The following is an 18,605-nucleotide window of genomic DNA, read 5'->3' on the forward strand; positions in this document are numbered from 1 at the left end:
GTATTTCATCCACACATTCATAAAAAATAAAAAAAAGAAAGGAACAAAAATGAAACAAATTTCCATATATACTTCGGTTCAAGTGAAGAAATGGGAATTATTTGATTCAAAAGCACCATCATTTCCCTCATATTGCAAAAGCAAAAGATATATATTTTTGGAAACTCCAAGTTCCAATTACAAATTTTCAAACTTGCATCGAGTTTCAAACACACTTAAAATGAAAAAGCTTGAACCTTTGAAAATGAAATAAATTGGAGAGAAGGGAGAGAGGGCGGAGGGAGGCGGTGGTTGGGGGAGAAAGCTTGGTGGCAAGCAAGCAGTAGCAGGGGTGGAAGGAATATCTCAAAGGGACAGCGGGCCCAACATCAGCGGTGTTGGTGTGGTCACGTGGCAATGCATCAATCTTGTAACGTTCATGCAACCACACGCCACCCGGCTGTGCCCCAAGTGGTGACAGACAAGACCCATCGTCAAACCTTTGCAACCCAAATTTAACAACTTTCTCATCATCATCTCACCCACTTGTTTGATTTCTTTGAAAAGATTGTGTTTTTCTTTTGGGGGAATTTGGGTTTTCAACTTATTAGGCGTTTAACAAACCAGATTCTGATCTTCATATCAACTCAACTGCTACTCTTCATACATCTTTTGACCAGGATTGATTTTGAGTATCCCTGGCCTGGCCTTACCTTCAAGCTACCCACTCTGCTTTTTGTGTTGGATCAATCTTTCTTGAGTTAAATCACTAACTAAGCGCCCAACAATGGAATGAATGGAGGGGTTTTTTCTTTTCCTTCTTTTTTTTTTTTTCTCCCTTTTTTCATGTGGGTGTCCGGGGGATTCATTTGGTTGTGTTCATTTAATTTGTGTTATGAAAAAGAAAATTTTGTTGGGAAGAAGGGAAAAAAAGGGATAAATTTGTGGTAGCCTGTCTGCGAAGCTCGAGTGTTTTTGGTACTCCTACCTTTGTCTGTTCCCAACTTTCAACTCTCTCAATTTCTCTCTCTTTCTCTCTCTCTGCAATTATTTTCAGCCCTTTAAAAATCAGTTCCTTATTCACAGTACACTAAACCCAACCCAACCCAACCCAACCTCAAGATGCGCCTCTGTCTCCCTCTTTTCCATCTTCTTCAACCTTCTCCTCTTTGCCCATCTTTTTTTATGAACTAATGCTTACAAGAGCTTTTGTAGATTGGTGGTTTTCTCTAGAATGGACTTTGGGGTAGTGGGGTTGGATAGTTTTGTGGATTCTAGCGATGCCCCTTCTCCTTACCCTGAAACTAAGCTCAAATCTCTTGGATCTGCTTTCTCTAAGCAGGATAGATCTGGGTTTGTTGATGATGATGACTGGAGCAACTCCAAGATTCCCAAAACTGATACCACTCTCTCCGCTTCTAAGACAATGCCGCTTCATCAAGGCTTCCCTTTGCTGAGATCTAATGCTTTGCTCTCTACTGATGGCCGCCAAAAGGAACACATGCTTAGCTTCTCTTCACTCAAATCTGACACTTCCTTGCAGACTAAAGACTCTGAGCTGATTGCAAGGAATCTCCAAACCTCCATTTACCCTTACCATCAACACAAATCTTCACCCTACTCTAGAAATACAGGTAATGAATGATGCCTCTACTTGTTTCTCTGTTTTTCTTTTGTTCCCTATTTCTTGAGTTCTGGTTGAGTGGATTGCCATTGCCTTTTATTGATAAGTTTACATTACGTGAGAAGGTGGGGCTTGCTCATATAGCTTTTCTCCCCAAATTTCATTTTTGGACTTGTTGGGGATAGCTCTAGTTTTACTGATTCATTTCTAGGATCCCTGTGGTTTTGGTGAAAGTTTTCAGGTCTTAGACTAGAAACCTAAAAACTGTTGAAGAATCTGAAGAGGGTCCACAATATATTTACCAAACTTTCACTATTGTTTATAGAAACATCAGCTCAGCAGTGAGTTTAAGGTTTTGTTGGTTTGGTGTGCAGGATGTGTTTCTGGAAGCTATAGTGGTAGCATGCATGGGGCTGTAGCTGGGATTAGAGCACCATTTACACAATCTCAATGGATTGAGCTTGAACATCAGGCATTGATCTACAAATACCTCTCTTCAAATGTGCCTGTTCCTTCTAATTTGCTCATTCCCCTCAAGAAATCTCTATATCCCTATGGCTTGACCTGCTCTTCTGCCGGATCCTTGCCTCCAAACACAAGTAAGCTTCTTATTTCTGTTTAACATGTTAATCAATTACTATGTTGCTTTTCACAACTTATGTTTCTTATTGTTTATTCATATGCATATGGATATGCCTGCATTTTCGAAAATGTGTATTGGAATATGAAAAAAATCTGGAAGTTCTGTTGTGTTTTTGTTCATCATCACATGTTATCTTAGTATAATTGGTAGAATATATGCTGGTTTTGCGGGCAGAGTATATATATATATATGCTTCATGCTTTTCCCTTTATCTGAGTTGTCTTTTGTCTCTTTATCTCTCTCACATTCTATATATCTTTGGTGTCTTTCTTCATCAATGTACTGTAGGGTGGGGTTCTTTTCATTTGGGTTTCTCTGGCAACACTGATCCTGAACCGGGAAGATGTCGTCGAACCGATGGAAAGAAATGGCGGTGCTCTAGAGATGCCGTTGCTGATCAGAAGTATTGTGAAAGGCATATAAATAGGGGCCGCCATCGTTCAAGAAAGCCTGTGGAAGGCCAGACTGGCCATTCCGTCCCTGGGACCACTAATCCAACAGCCATGGTGGCAACGATGACTACATCGTTGTCATCAACGGTGATGCCCAGCGGCGGTGCATCCAACAATAACCTCCCTATCATTCAACACCAACACCAACTCAAGAGTTTGCATCCCGGTGCTGCTTCCAATCCTGGTGTTGACGCCCCTGTCAACAGGTAACGTTTCTTCACTCCACACAACAAGAGCTGTGTTTCTGTGTGTTTGATCTTGATTAGAATGATTAGAACAAACTTAAATTCAAACTCCTAACTTCCTTTTACTCTGCTTTAAGGTTTATGGTAGACCCCATGGCTTCATCTTTGCTTTAGTGATAGTGACTTATCATCTTAGTTGAAGCTTAGGATTCCTTTTCCTGGAAGATATCATCATATTGCTATCATTTTCAGTTACTTTGAATACAATAGTTGTGTTGAAAGCATTTGTGGATTAAAATTATATCCCTATTACTGGGCCTTTGGCCATCATCAACTCAGTTTTGCATACTTTATGCATTTCGAGGTTGCTAAACAAAGAAACTGTGTGTAGCAGAATCCAGGAGCCTGGGGGCCTCTCAATGATGTCTTCCACCGTCAACCTTATGTCATCTAGTGATAAATCTGGTGCAAAACATGAGATTTCATTAGGAGAATCCACACAATCTGAATTTGGACTTGTTTCCACTGATTCCCTCCTAAATCCTTCACAAAGGGGCTCTTATGCCAATCCCAAGAACTTCGACTCGTTCCTAATCTTCAACGACCAGGAAACTCAAGACCAAGCCCAACATCCACTTAGACAGTTCTGTGAAGACTGGCCCAAGGATCAGTCGAGTCGTTCGGTCATGACCTGGCCAGAAGAATTTAAGTCGGATTGGACACAGCTCTCCATGTCGATACCAATGTCGAATTTCTCGTCATCATCATCCTCACCAACCCAGGAGAAGCTAGTTCAATCCCCACTCAGGTTGTCGAAGGAGGAGGTTGAGCCAATGGACATGAATTTGGGGGTAAGCAGGAATGATGGTGAGGTAGCTCAAAAGCAAATGTCTTGGGGAGGTTCAATGGGGGGTCCTCTAGGAGAGGCATTGACAAACGCCAACAGCTGTGTGAAGGAAAGTAAAGTGCCACCATCACTGAACCTGTTGGCTGAAGGATGGGATGGTGGTCAGCTCGGATCATCGCCTACCGGTGTGTTGCAAAAGGCGACGTTCTGTTCCCTGTCGAACAGCAGTTGAGAGAAAAAGGCAGATTGGTAAAGAAGGAATGCAAAAAATGGTGAACAGGAAAAGATTGAGAAAAATGGGAAGCAAGTATGGATTGAAGTCGGGACCTTTTTCTTTTTAATTTTGTTCCATTTGCTTTGCCAGCTCACTCTAATATATTATTTTTTTTTTTTACCTCTTTTTTCCAACTGATTTCTTTGTTTGTTTGATTTTCAAAAGTATATTGACTTGTGCTTAATTATAACTCCAATAGGGAATTCACGGTTGTTTTCTTCCCCTTCATGTGGGTTAATCATAATTGCTCATGCTTGGATATTGTCTGATTTAGTCTATTACGGATGTGCTATCTGCCTCATGCTTGTGTGCGTGGTCATCGAGATGCCTCATGCTTGTGTCGCAGTCGAACACTTTCCATCACCCACTAGCGCCATGCCATGCCATACCATCACACCAGGCCTGCCTCAACGCCCAAGCCACTAGGGCCTTACGCGACATTGCGTAGCATCTTACGCTAAAACCCATTACCTCTCAGCTGCCACTAACTAATTCCCCTTCAAACATTCAACCAAACAGCCGCCAACCCATGAATGATTCTTAGCCTAATTCTTTGAATAATTGTCCCGAAAGCGATCCCTTGCCCCACCTTGGTTTCAACGTAATATATTATTTTATATCATTATCTTTCCATTAATGCCCCCACCTACTATTAACCTGGACATCCCATTACCTTCCAACTCTTTTCCTTTTACTTACATGTGTATTTTATAATTTAATCCATTAACAGTCAAATTGGAAAACAATGCTTCAAACATCAGGTTTCCAATTAAGCCCCTTTTTTTTTTTTTTTTTTTTAATCAACCCTATTATATTCCCAAATTAATGGCAACGCTTTGTATTTAACAAAGTTTTCTCCATTTTCGTCTCATAATAATATTACCTTAATCCCTTCAATTTTTTTATTTTATTTTATTTTTATAAACATAAATTGACTAATTCTCATCCGTATTTAATTTGTCAATTGAACCAAGTTTGAAAAATCATTAATTCAAAATAGAAAATGTCATTTTTTTTAGAAACTCTTCATTTTCACCCTACAAAAGAAAACACTACCGAACCAAATTATTGTTGATTATTAGTTGATGTAAGTAAAGATGTACCTTAAAATCCAAGAAAAGAAGCCATTTTAGTGCAACAATAGTAGAAAGTTGAGCCATTAAGCGAAGTTAAATATCAATCACTATAAATAAAACAAACATTTCAATAATTTGACAAAAATAGGATGAGTTAAGTAAAGTTAATTAGAAAGAGAGAAAATAAAAAACATATATTACTAAAATAAAATAAAATGAACATTAATAGTTTATCTCTTAGGGATGGCAGAAAAGTGATTCAGTTATTGAAAAGGAACAAAATTGGACGCCCCATTACTTAGAATATTAATAATAAAGACATCATCTCAGAACCAACTCCTTATAAGAACTATATGTGAGGCTCATCTGAGAGCCCCAATTACATTATGAGCCACAAAAAACTGTATTCTCGAGGAAACGTTCCCTTTTCATGGGAGGAAAAGCCTGGGATTTCCAAGAAAATCTGCTTCCCAGATCTTCAACCTCTGCCCTTACACTCTGTTCATGAAGATTCTGAATTTGATGACGTTGGCAAGATTCCTCCGCCGCCGCCGTGCCGGGTGCAGCCATGTTCTCTTAGAAAAGCCTCCACCAAGGGAAGCCGAGGGGAGGAGGACCCTTTTCTGGAGGCGTATAAGGAGTGTACCAAGAGTGTACAAAAAGGGAAATTGGTGGCCAAGGGAAGTAAAGGAGGTGGTGCTATGGTTGTGAAGAAGAGTAAGTTGTTTGGGTTTCTTTGTAAGAGCTTTGATTCTTGTGAAATTAGAGATGCGAGTGTGTTCAAGCATAGCATTCGTGTGCTTAGTTGGAAGTAGAAACTACTTTCACTGTTCTATCCCCTCTAATAATCACAATAATAATCATAATTATTAACAAAAGCTTCATTAGTGGATACTAACGGGCTGGGCCTCGCAAACTCAGGCCCAATTATGCAGCGTCACGTGGGTCAAATACAGCTTTCAAATTTTGGATTTCATTGCATCATCTCATGGTTAATCTGGGAAAGATGCTGTTCTTGTTCTTGGAAAAGAAAAAGAAAAAGAAAAAAAGGAAGGGCCCAGTTAAATGGAAAAATGATGAGGCTTACCAATCATTTATAGATTGCTCAATAATTGAGGGTGGTAAAGGAGGTAATATCAATTATAAACTATATTAATGTTGAACTAGAGCAAGAGCGTGCATTATTACCGAACAAATGAATGTTAATATTAATGTATGTGAGATACTACATTCATTGGAAGAAGAGAACGAAACATTTCTTATAAGGGTATTGTCAATTGATGGTAGTGGTGAGAGTGGTGTTGCAAGAGTAGCCGACTTAGTTGTTGGATGAGGTAGTGTGAGGATATTTTAATCATTTTTATACGCGATGAAATTAAAAAAATATATATATATATATAAAATTTGAGGAAAGTGACTATTAAAAGAAAGAAAAAAAAACAAAAACAAAAAGAAGAAAACAACCTCTTGTTTTTGCGTTTTATTGAATTTAATTTAAAAGTCTCTTAAATTATTCACGAATTTAAAAAAGTAACCATTTGTGCTGACCAAATCATATATAATTAATAGCAAATAATATTAAATATATGTAGTCTACAAAACTGATGGGGGTAAAAAGAAGTGTGTCGTAGATTAAAAAGAGAAAAGGTTCAAATTAAAGTTAGAAAATGATATTGAATGTATACGCAATAAAATTTCGAGTCATAGCCAACATGTTAGAATATCGTCATTCTCTTACAAATTTGTATTATGAATATTTTTTTTAATACAAGTAAAATTTCAATATATGTTTAAAAAATTTAAAATTATTTTATCTATCACAACATATAAAAAATGGGAGGAATGGAAACTTTAATCTTAATAAAAAATTCTAGATGATTGATTATCATGAATAAGCCTAAGTTTGTCTTATGTTCCAAAAAAATAATAATAAATAAATAAATCAAAATTTGATATGATGGTTGGCCCCATGTATTTCCAAGTTTGATTTGCTATAAAAGAAAAGAAAAGAAAAGGAAAGGAGAAAGCAGAAAAAACTGATGCATAGGCATTAGTAATAAAGCTAGTCGCCGATCTTCTTTTACACACTACTAGTTGCTTAAAAAACAGCGTAAAACCCCACCAATATATAGCTTTCTTTTAGTTTATACACACCAGAGACACACAGAAGTGGCGAGAATTTGGTCCTTATAATGGTCTGGTCGGTTTTAGCAATTAATGAAGTTTTTGTTGTTATAAAAGATGTATTGCGATTGGGAGAGAGTCGGCGCGGGGATTTGTTGTTGTTCGTTGTAACCGAATTGTCGTCGTTGGAAATGTCGGGAAATTAATTCTCCTCGGCTGTACAAAAGTTTCCGCCGCAGAATTTCGTGTTCTGTCAGGAGATTGTCGTTTTCCGTCCGTATACGGTTCGCCTGGTACATCGTGAACCGGAACCGCTTTGAAAGCTCTTTGTTTTCAACTCTCAGCTTGTTCAACAAGTTGCTTAAGTTTTCTAAGTGCTTCTGTTTTCGCATCCGGGACCGCCTTGCCGACTCCCGGTTCGACTCTATTCGCCGCCGTTTTCTCTCGTCTATCACCTCGATCTTTTCCTCTGGTTCATCCCGGTTTTCAGAACTCGAACTTGAAATCACCGGTTTTGAGGAGTGGAATATGTCCAATCCGGTTTGTTCCGGAATCTGGAACAAAGCCGGCAAGAATTCATGGTCATGGTCGTGGTCGTGGCATTCCCACGGCGTCGAGGCGTTGTCGAAAGCCGGAAATGGGTTTTCCAGCATGGCCTCGTACGAAGAACCGGTTGGAAAAGTGGACAACATGACGACAGGGAAAAAGAATTTGCTCAACAAAATAAAGGAGGAGAGAGGGATGAGGAAAGGGAAGAATTGCAGCGTAGAGGCCTTGTATTTATTGCAAAACTCATGGCGGTATTTCCGAAAATTAACTTAACAATAAGGGCAGTTTCGTCATTAGCCGAAATTAGCTCTCTAAGCGTCTTTGTAGTGGAAGTGTGTAAAGCCAGTGGGTCCATGACATTTGTGATAGATATTTAGCTTCGTGGTGAAGAAACAACCAAAGTGGGTCCCCACACAACGACACGTGGCGACAATTAATTCGACACTAACGTCACACCCAATTCTTATCAATTAAATTCATTTTAAAAAAAACAATACTTTCCACATGATCCAACAGTGTCGACGCCTGGATGTAAAAAGCTGGAAACCAGAGGGTTAAACTGTCATTTCACAAATGAATTATTAGATTATCGGGGAATAATTTTAGCCTAAAGTCAAGACTTTAATGTTTCATGTTAATTATGAACCCATTATTGCATAGAATGATAGAAAATGAGAGAGAGAGATTCGAATTAATTAAATACCAAGAAATTTCGAACTTTAAAAAGCGCAGAATATTTGCTCAATCTAAAAAGCCCATTGACCAAAACTGGGAGATTACTTGTTAAATACTCCATGCACATAAAAATTTATAAAACCTTTTCTTAGATTTTTAATTATATAGTTTAATTGTAAAAAGCTGCAAGAGTTGGAGTACAACAACCATTATAAGATTCCCCTGTTATTCCCAAATTTTATAAAAGGAGTGGTTGGGAGTTGATAGCAAAGCACAAAGTTGGGGTCGTCCATACTTGGCCGCATGTGGGCGGCATACCCTCTGCCCATAAAGATGTTTTTTTTACCTAATTTAGTTAAATGAAACATTGTAAGTAACTAAAGCAGGGGTGCTTGTGTTTGGTGTAATATAACTCCAAGCTTAATCAATTTTTTAGTTGATACAAAAAGTTGAAGAGGGTAGCAAGCAGAGGGCGTTAAGGAAGGAGGATGGCGATGGTTTTAACTTTAAATTCCAAAGGAAGGGGAAAAGGGCACAGATTCAGAGGTATATCACATGGGAAAATATGGTGTAAGAAATGCAGGAGGAGCTTTTGTGGTGCGAAAATGGGGAAAAAGGTGTTCGTTTCTGTCCATTGAGATACTCATATTGGGAGTTGCAGTTGGGGGGTTGGGCTTTAGAGGGCCAGTTTTGATGCGTCACTCATTCATGGGTTTAATATGATACGGTGATTGTCTTTGTTTTACCACTTTTTCACTGCTCATTCGTACATCAATCTTGCTTTTCTTCGCCTTCTTTTCACATGCCTCTTTTACTTTTCCTCTTATCATCCACCATCAATCAATCAATCAATCCGGTTCCAGTTCCCCTTCAAGTTCAGCTGCTAAAAGAAGGAAAGACGCGTGAGAACGGAAAACAACGAAACATTTCTCATGAAAGTTTAAAAATTTCTCCTTGTAGACTTAGGGTGTTGGAAGGCGTAGAAGAAAGACATCTCATAAAAACGATTTATTAAAATATAAAGTAGGAGTTATTAATACGAACAGAGTGGCATTAAAGTGATCTGTGCTCTATGAAGTAAGCGTATCAAATATATAAACAAATCAATAGTAATATGCTAATAAAGAAGATCAATATTAATAATTGCAAAGTAATGAAATTGGTCCAACCCAAATGCCTTTTGTTTAGTTTAACTTTACAAATCAGAGCCTTCAAAAGTTACTTTTTTTCTTGAATTTTAGTTGTTTATTTTGCTTCCATCTTGGTATATAAAACAATTTAAAAAAAAAACCAAAGGGTTAAAAAAATTCTTAAAGGATGACTCAGAAAATCTTGAAGGAAATGAAAGTTACTCCTTATACTAGCAAAATGTACATTTCTTTTCCGTGCTTCAATCAATAAGAACTTCATGATCTTCTAAGAATTTTCTTGCAATGCATGTGAGTGAAGACAAAACATGCTGGAAGTACTCGTATTAGTCTACGAGAATAGTCTTCACTTTTAAGAAGTAAGAAGTAGGTAATGTGACCATGTCGTGAGAGACGAAGGGGAATGTCGGAGTCATTAGGTGCTCGGGATAGTTTTCACTCTTAAAAAGTAAAGAGTAAGTAATGTAGCCATATCGCGGAAGATGAAGAAGAGTGCAGGTCATTAGGTGCCCGTGTTAGTATGAGGGAATAGTTTTTCCTCTTAAGAAGCAAAGAATAGGTAAGATGATAGAGAATGCTAACGCTATTAAATGTCTCATCCAAATTCTGAATCCTATAAATAGTTTGAAGCCCAATTTAGGCCTTGACATGCCGATCATTCAAAAGCTTGAAACGAAAAGGGAAGTTAGTGTAGTAAATATCACAATCCTCATTCCTTTTCATCCCACATATGATTTAAATATTAGAGGATATGTGACAAACACTATATGGGTATACAAATCTCCATTTGGTGTATACTATTTTTTAAATTTTCTTATTGGAGTAGTGCTTATCACCCTTATTAAATATAAGTGCACTAAACTTCAACGTAGCTATCAAAACATTAATAACTTCAATTATAGAAGGTTAGAATCCAACACTCATTATTCATCATATAATATTTTGTTTCTACAATATTATATAATAAGTGTGTGTATATATATATATATGAATATTAATCTATACAGTGGTCCATCATAAACCCAATAAAATTTAGATTTTGGAATAAATTTGCTCACGTTAAAAGAGTTGGGTTGAGCGTATCAAAATATAGTGGTCCTAATCTAAAAAATGACAATATCTCCTCGTTAAAATTAGGAGGAGAATTAGATGCATTGGATAGGATGAAGCCTTTTGTTGTTCAAACAGAAAAAGGAAAGGAAGAGGCGTTTAAAACTGGTTCGGCTCTCTTCTTTTGACTCACTTTTGAATATTCATACACAAACCATTACTTTTTGTAACCACAAACTCAAGTTTCAAGAACAGAGCCGAACCAGGTTTAAATTTCAAGAACACACCAAGAGTTCTTCAACTTTGCAACTCAACTTGAATTTTTGAGTCCACAAAGATTAAAAGCTGGGAACCATTAAACTTTGAAGCCTGTCTGTGAAGGAACCCACGAGATTCTTAAAAATCTCGCAGGAAACATGAAAAAAAAAACATCATGAATTTAATTGTGTTTTGTTGTTGAGAAAAACAAAAAGTTCTCCGGGTTTTGCTCTAATCAGCCTTCTATTTCGGAAAAGACTAATCATAGTCAAGTCTTTCATTTATTTGGTATTACATTTTTTCCATATGGAATTAAATTAAATGGGAGAATTATTAGAATTATGATAATGTTTTATTTATTTATTTATTATTACCCAAAGAAATGTGTACGGGTATTGACTAAGGTAAAACCATATTTAACCTTAATTAATTAAAATTTATTTTTATTTATGGATCAGTAGTGTTACCTACCTACTTTTTACATGTTCACACATACTTTGACCCAATTGCCGGTTGGCATATGATTATAACTATTTGAAGAACGTAAAATGAATTTAATTATTAAAAGAATTGGTGGTCTGCACGGCCACCGCAATCCAAGTAGTTGGTGGATACATTCCATCCCACCAAATTTTCAACGTATCTAATTTTAAATTTTAACTCAATAAATAAGTTTGTTGTTATTATAGTCCCGAGAATGAAAAACAACCCGTGAAGCATTTCATGTCGGCTTACACGATTGATGACAACCTATATAAGATATGAAGTCTATAATATATGAATGTTATGAGATCTCGTGAGATCCTACGTTAGTTAGAGAGAATAACGAAATAGTTTTTTTTTTATAGGTGTATGGAAACTTCTACCTAATTCACATGTTTTAAAATCATGAGATTGACGACGATACATAACGGGCAAAAACGGACAATATCTACTCATGATGGGTCGGTGTGCCAATGAGGATGTTGCGCCCCAAGAGGTGGATTTGTGAGATCTTACATTGGTTGGAAAGAGGAACGAAACATTTCTTAAATGGGTGTGGAAATCTTTCCCTAGTTGACACGTTTTAAAATCGTGAGGCTGATGACGATACGCAACAACCCAAAATGAATAGTATCTACGGTGGCTCGAACTATCACAAGTGAGAATTAGTGTGAGATTCCACCTCGATTGAAATGAGGAACAAGTGTGGATTGTGAAACGAAACATTTTTTACAAATGTGTGGAAACCTCTCCCTAAGAGCCCATAGAGGATAATATAGGTTAGCTGTGGGCTTGGATTGTTTCTCTCGTGAATCGTGCATAATTTTTGTTGATCTCGTTAGAAGGACTTTAATGTCCCTAGAACTCGGCCATCCTATCCACATCAACATCGGAGTGTGAGAAGGGTTAAATTTTTATTTTGATGTTGGTGATTTTAAGGAGGGATACCTTTATATTATTTACTTCTTATTTATGATTTTGGAAATGTCAACTTTCACGTCCACCTTTCATTCTTATTTATTGTGTGCCTGTTTTCAATTGTATTTATTTATTTTGGTCCATGATCTGCTGCTGCTCGTACAAAGTCCAAGTAGCACCCTCTTCAAGTTCACACGCTTGCCCATTCTCCCTCTCTCTCTCTCTCTTTCCCCTTTTATATACAACCCCTTTCCTTCCTATCCCTTTATACACTCACTTCCACAGCCACGCATGGCTTCTAAATTCATCACCTTTCTCTGCCTAATCTTCCTCCTCCTCCTCCTCTCCAACAGCCCATCTGCCTACGCTGCCCGCCCCGTTCCCACCGTTTCATCCGATGCACCAGCTACCCAAATCCCGAATCAGGTTCGTTAAGAAATTTATCAATAACTTATCAACTTAAACTTTTTAGTTCTGGTAAACAATTTGATATTGACATGTTTTTAAATTGGGTTTTTATAGGAGTTGGAAACAGATCAAAGTGATAGTGAGATGATGGATGAGAGGTGCCATGGAGTTGGGGAAGAAGAGTGCTTGATCAGACGAACTCTAGCTGCCCACTTAGATTATGTGTATACTCAAAAGCATAAGCCATAGTCAAAAATCATACTTGCCTATCCATTGGCTTATATATAAACTTCTATCCATTGGCTATCTATTGGCTTTTAGGGTTGAATTAATAATCTTCTCTCAACTCTACCATATTGCCACCTTTCATGAACTTTTACAGCGCTTAATTTTAATGTACAAATTCCAAGAGTGAAAAAAAAAAAAACAATGAAGCACATGTTAAATTTGGATGTTGGGGCTGATTAGATATTTGGATCCAAGCGCCATGCAAGATTTAGGCAGCTTTTTGACAGCAAGCATATGAGATCAATTTGACGATATAAATGGAAATGGTCCCTCGGGGTCGGGTTTCAACTTCAAGCGCTAATTAGCCAAAGTGGATCAAAGTGGCCGGCCATTGGTGGCTCCAACGCGTAGCAATTAAAACATGAGCGTAGAAGAAAAGGCAAATGGGGTGGGGCTGCTTTTGTTTTGACCACTCTTCGACTGCCACCCATGTCTGTGGGTGTCTCAACTTTTATCCCCAATAATTGTGTGGTTTGCGTTAATTAGAAAGGTCGATATCATTCATAAGATTGGTTAAACAAAGATCATATCTGCCCGTATGTGTGAGATCCTACATTGGTTAGAGAAAGAAACGAAACATTTCTTATAACGGTGTACAAACCTCTCCATAGTATATGCATATTAAAATTGTGACACGGATGACAATACGTAATAGGTCAAAGCGGATAATATCTACTAGCGGTGGGATTGGGCTATTACAAATGATATCAGAGTTAGATAACGAGCGGTGTGTCAGTGAGAACGCAAGCCTCCAAAGAGGTGAATTGTGAGATCTCACAAGGGTGGGAAAGTGGAATGAAGTTATTCCTTATAAGGATGCGGTGTGCCAATGAAGATGCTAGGGCCTCCAAATGGGATGGTTTGTAAGATCACAGATCGGTTGGAGAGAAGAACGAAGCATTTCTTATTAGAATGTGGAAATCTCTCCTTAATAGATGCGTTTTAAAGCCGTAAGGCTGACAGCGATATATATATAGTGTTGTTAGAGTATGTAACCGTGCATATCAAGAAACAAATCATCAATCCTAACATAACTCAACTAACAAATTAAAAGGGAGTGGGTTTTAACTTATGGAAAAGGAAGATGGGGAAGCAATTAATCCAACTAACCATTAAATATTGTAAAGTCAGGAAATGTGAAGTATTAAGCTAAGGAATTGCACTCTTACCTAACCAACCCACTATCCTAAGTGCAACAAAAAGGTGTCTCCACATTAAATAGACAAAGTCAACTCTGTTTCCTAAGTTTGTCCTTGTTAAATGTTTGGAGAATGTTGATTAAATTTTGTTTTCTCCTGTCTATGTTTTGGGACATGGCTACATAACAGAGTTTTAATGATTCGTTGTAATTAACAACTACTTTGACTATTTTTTTAGTTTGAATCTAATATTTTTATTAAAAGCTTAAAGAGTTTTACAACAATTAAACCCTTTTATCTAAAAGAAAAAAGTTTGAGTCGCGCTTCTAAGACTCATAGAATCTCAAATCAATATGTTTTGTTCTATTTTAAAGCATGTGAATGACACTGGTACTACTACAATAGCCGTCATCAGATGAAAACGTATGCTTTGGATTATGAGTTAGATTCCTAGTGTTTGTGTATGAGTCTTCGTATTCGATTTTAGCTAAGACTGATCTTTCTCTTGTGACAATTGTTTCTTTTGTTTCGGCATCTTCAAAAGTTTTAGTCCTAAACACCTGTCCGATGCTAGAAAGTTAGAAAGAGACCATTTTTATGTCGTCTACCAATAAAAAATATTTATTATTGATACACGCCCCACTCTAATAAATATAAAAAATTGTATATTAGTGATACATTTCTATTACCATCTCCATACAAACATTGTTGTGGAATTTCTTAAAAAAGAAAAAGAAAAAAATGTCATTCTCCCATTTTCTGGGAGAAAAAAGAATAGTGATAAGGCAGCAGGAAGAACCATGAGCTGCTGTCAAGAACATGGAGGCACAACAAAGGACAAACTTTCAGCAATGACAGATTTTCAATCACTTCCTCTTTCACTGTACGCAGCTTATCACGGTCCTACTTTTTTGACCATGCAGCATCGTGATCTTACCAGATTTAATGGAAATTAAGCCCTATATGTATTCTTTGCCCCGACTTCGTCAGAACCACGTTGCTAGGCCTACTTCCATGGCTCAGTTCTCTTGGCCCGACAAGACTTGATAGGATGTTCTAATTAGTGTCTTGACTGCGCCGTTGGAAAGGGTCAAATTGGAACATGTGATGGTTAGACACAAACTCTGATAAGCCCAAGAACAAATTGGGCCTAAAGCCTCGAAAAAAATTGAATCATTCCAACATAAGCCCAAGCCCACTCGAGATCCATGAAAAACTTCATTTGATTTTATTTATTTATTTATTTTGGTGTGATGAACACGTGGTGACGTATACATATGGGCAGGCGCCGCAATTGGATGGGGAATGTGGGAAAGCGGCAATGAAGTTATAAATTCACTTTTTCAATTTTTTATTAACCTAAAAAACGACGACCAAGTCCAAGTGGGTTAAGGTTTGTGCATCTGTTTTTGTTGCCGCCAAACTTCTTTTGCTGTTTTCTAATCATAGTAACCAAAAAAAAAGCCTCTACTCTCTCACCCCGATTCTCTTCTTCTTCCTCCTCCTTATCTCTCTCTTTCTTTTGAATTGGTTTCCGCCACCATTATAAGTTTTCTGTTCTTCGTGTACATCAGATTCATAACCCTGCTCCCATTATTACTTGTCTTCCTTGTTCTTTTTTTTTTATGTGGGTCTTATCCATTTCATTCCAATTGCTTGTCATGATCATGTTTGGGACATTTGGAGAGTGGAGATCGTGTTGTTGAAGAGGATCAGAAAACAGAGGAGATATGATGGAAACTGTGTATCGGCCTTGTTACGTGGATTCCCAGTTGGAATTACTTATTGAAAGAATTTACCCACCCAGGTTTGTTCTTTTTGTGAATAATGCATAAAGTTTTGAGCTTTTTTTATTCTAAGCCACAGATGTTTGGTTTAATTCCTCTTGGGATTCGGATTATTATTGCCATTTTGCAGAGTTTGCATCGACAATGATACCTTCAAGGATTGCACGCTTGTCAAGGTTCGCTCTCTATCTTCAAATTTTGTGCTTTCCTTCTTCCTATTACTCTTATCTTTTTATTATTTTATCAACTTAAAAATTTGAGAACACATATCATATCATATGGGTCTTAGTTGATTCAAGATCGTTCCCTAAATTAGTTAGCGTAGAATTCTCTTCCAACCACCCTCCGATGTATGACGTATAACCTTACTATGCTCATATAAAATGTTAAAAAAGGCTCGAAATAATTCGATTTGAAAAGGAACAAACAAAAGAGAGGAGGGTTTAAAGGAGTTGTCCTACTCACCGACGAAAGAGCCAATTGATGAGATCAAAAAAGAGCCAATTGATGCTTCGAACACGGGATTTCCCAGAAAAGCAATTTACTTTACTTTCATTTCTTTTGTTGCCTTTTAGTTTCCATATCCAATGAACCAAAAGTTTTTAGCCTTTCCTCATGTTCTATCATCACATCATATGTCGTATTAATTATTAAAAGTTTGATCTTTAAGTTTGTTTTGGTGAGAATTTCGATCTCCTTGACAGGTTGACAGTGCAAACAAACATGGAATTCTACTTGAGATGGTCCAGGTTTTGACGGATCTCGACCTCGTAATTTCCAAATCTTACATTTCTTCTGACGGTGGATGGTTTATGGACGGTCTGTACCCACCCACTGATACACTTTTATGCCACTGATTTTGTGTTTATTATAATGGAAGCTGATTTGTATGGTGCCTGCAGTTTTCCATGTGACAGATCAGCTGGGAAATAAACTCACCGATGAAAGTCTCATACATTACATCCAACAGGTTCCTAATTAACTAACGTTTTTCTGATGAATTATAATCAAGGGAAAATGATTGTTTAAGGGAATGATAATTATGTTCAATTGTAGGCATTGTGTGCAAATAGGAGAGAAGGGTCATCAAGAACAGTGAGAACGTGCATGGGAAGGGAAATGTTGCCTCGTCACATGTCATCGGAGCATGCGGCGGCGGAGATCATCGGAACCGATCGGCCAGGTCTCTTGTCGGAGATATTCGCCGTACTAGTTGATTTGGGCTGCAACATCACCGCCGCCTTGGCATGGACTCACCATAAAAGCGCAGCCTCCATTATCTACATCGAAGAAGGTTGGAATGGTGGAGCCATAAAGGACGTAAAACGGCTGGCCCATGTGCAGGAGCAACTTGAGAACGTGGTAGGCGCCCATAATGGACTAGGCGAAACAAGCAGCGTGAGGTTGACAGCTCCATCAGCTGGACGGACCCACAACGAGCGACGGCTCCACCAGCTGATGTATGCCAACGGCGACTATGAACAATGTCGGTGTCGAGACGATAGTGAAATATGTAAAAAGAGTTGTACTCGCACGCATGTAAGGATAGAAAGTTGCAAGGAGAAAGGTTATTCAATTATCAATGTCAAGAGTAGGGACCGTTCGAAGCTGCTGTTCGATACGGTTTGCGCCCTTACCGACTTGCAATATATAGTGTTTCATGCTGCGGTAGGTTCGAATGGCACTGTAGCTTATCAGGTACCAATTGGCCTTTTGTTTTGGTCCAAAATTATCAAGTTGTATGTATGGTGGGGCTAACAAGCCTTGTATTTTGTGTTCAATATTGCAGGAGTATTTCATTCGGCATAAAGGTGGCTACATCTTAGACACAGAGTTTGAAAGAAACAGGCTTTCACAGGCCCTTGTTGCAGCCATAGAAAGAAGAGCTTCACATGTATGTCCTGCAAAGCTCATATTACTATCTATCAAAAACTTGCATATCAATATGTTAAAACTAGCTTCGTACCTGAACAATTTTGCAGGGAGTGAGACTGGAACTCCGAGCTCAAAATCGAATGGGATTGTTATCAGACCTCACACGGATCTTCCGGGAGAACGGTCTGTCGATCTCGGCAATCAATATCGGAACCAATGGTGAGAGAGTTGTTGGGTCCTTTTATGTCATGGATGCGTCGGGGAATGATGTGGATCGACAGATAGTGGAGTTGGTGATCAAAGAGATTGGAGGATCAATTAGTGTAGTTCAAGAGCCTCCAAATTGGACTGCTCGAGCCTCCTCTGCAAGAGAAAAACAGGGGATTGAAGTAACAAGAATAGAAGATAAGCCAAGATTCTCATTAGGCAACTTGCTGTGGTCGCAACTAGAACGACTTTCCAGTAACTTTGGTTCTATAAGACCATGAAGGATGGCATCCAAATGTTGGATGTACATCTTGTAAATAGAATTGTACAGGAAGTATAACAAGATCAATCGCTGATGACAATAAAAATTAGTAGGGAACCAACAGTGTCAGTGGATAGAATACGCCATTCTTATTTGAATGGTAGAGAAAATGTCAAATAAGTAATGGTTTCAATATTTCAAATTTCCAATCCCTTCAACCTATGGTCCTAACTTTTACTTCCAGAATTAAGATAATGGTCATAAATTTATAAGTCACCTCGCCATCGATGCATGCTTCCCAATTCCTGGCTAGATACATACCATACGTAAGATTCATAACGCACTGGTAGATTT

The 18,605-nt window shown here is 37.9% G+C and overlaps 4 protein-coding genes across 5 annotated transcripts; 3 read left to right on the forward strand and 1 right to left on the reverse strand.

The window, feature by feature from the left end:
- The first annotated feature begins 298 nt into the window (after positions 1-298).
- On the forward strand, positions 299-4,222 carry LOC111497251 (growth-regulating factor 1-like). 2 transcript variants are annotated; one of them, XM_023147997.1, is made up of 4 exons: positions 299-1,613; positions 1,978-2,202; positions 2,535-2,904; positions 3,248-4,222. In XM_023147997.1, exons 1-4 carry the CDS (start codon positions 1,214-1,216, stop codon positions 3,960-3,962), a joined length of 1,710 nt encoding a protein of 569 aa, XP_023003765.1. In that variant the 5' UTR covers positions 299-1,213; the 3' UTR covers positions 3,963-4,222. The 2 variants fall into 2 exon arrangements, with proteins under 2 accessions (XP_023003765.1, XP_023003766.1); XM_023147998.1 differs by having other exon boundaries at positions 301-1,613; positions 3,278-4,222.
- Positions 4,223-7,101: 2,879 nt separating this feature from the next.
- On the reverse strand, positions 7,102-8,341 carry LOC111496963 (light-inducible protein CPRF2-like). The gene has a single exon (XM_023147553.1). It carries the CDS (start codon positions 7,894-7,896, stop codon positions 7,288-7,290), a length of 609 nt encoding a protein of 202 aa, XP_023003321.1. The 5' UTR covers positions 7,897-8,341; the 3' UTR covers positions 7,102-7,287.
- A 4,151-nt stretch (positions 8,342-12,492) lies between these two features.
- LOC111497011 (phytosulfokines-like) lies at positions 12,493-13,049 on the forward strand. Its single transcript, XM_023147618.1, has 2 exons — positions 12,493-12,711; positions 12,808-13,049. Exons 1-2 carry the CDS (start codon positions 12,577-12,579, stop codon positions 12,940-12,942), a joined length of 270 nt encoding a protein of 89 aa, XP_023003386.1. The 5' UTR covers positions 12,493-12,576; the 3' UTR covers positions 12,943-13,049.
- Positions 13,050-15,487: 2,438 nt separating this feature from the next.
- On the forward strand, positions 15,488-18,446 carry LOC111497394 (ACT domain-containing protein ACR1-like). The gene is made up of 8 exons (XM_023148181.1): positions 15,488-15,513; positions 15,695-15,927; positions 16,038-16,083; positions 16,612-16,726; positions 16,810-16,877; positions 16,964-17,605; positions 17,697-17,801; positions 17,890-18,446. The coding sequence occupies exons 2-8, from the start codon at positions 15,851-15,853 to the stop codon at positions 18,268-18,270; spliced, it is 1,434 nt and encodes a 477-aa protein (XP_023003949.1). The 5' UTR covers positions 15,488-15,513; positions 15,695-15,850; the 3' UTR covers positions 18,271-18,446.
- Positions 18,447-18,605: the final 159 nt, after the last annotated feature.

The sequence above is a fragment of the Cucurbita maxima genome, unplaced genomic scaffold (genome assembly GCF_002738345.1).
Source record: "Cucurbita maxima cultivar Rimu unplaced genomic scaffold, Cmax_1.0 Cma_Scf00023, whole genome shotgun sequence".
NCBI classification, from domain to species: Eukaryota; Viridiplantae; Streptophyta; class Magnoliopsida; order Cucurbitales; family Cucurbitaceae; genus Cucurbita; species Cucurbita maxima.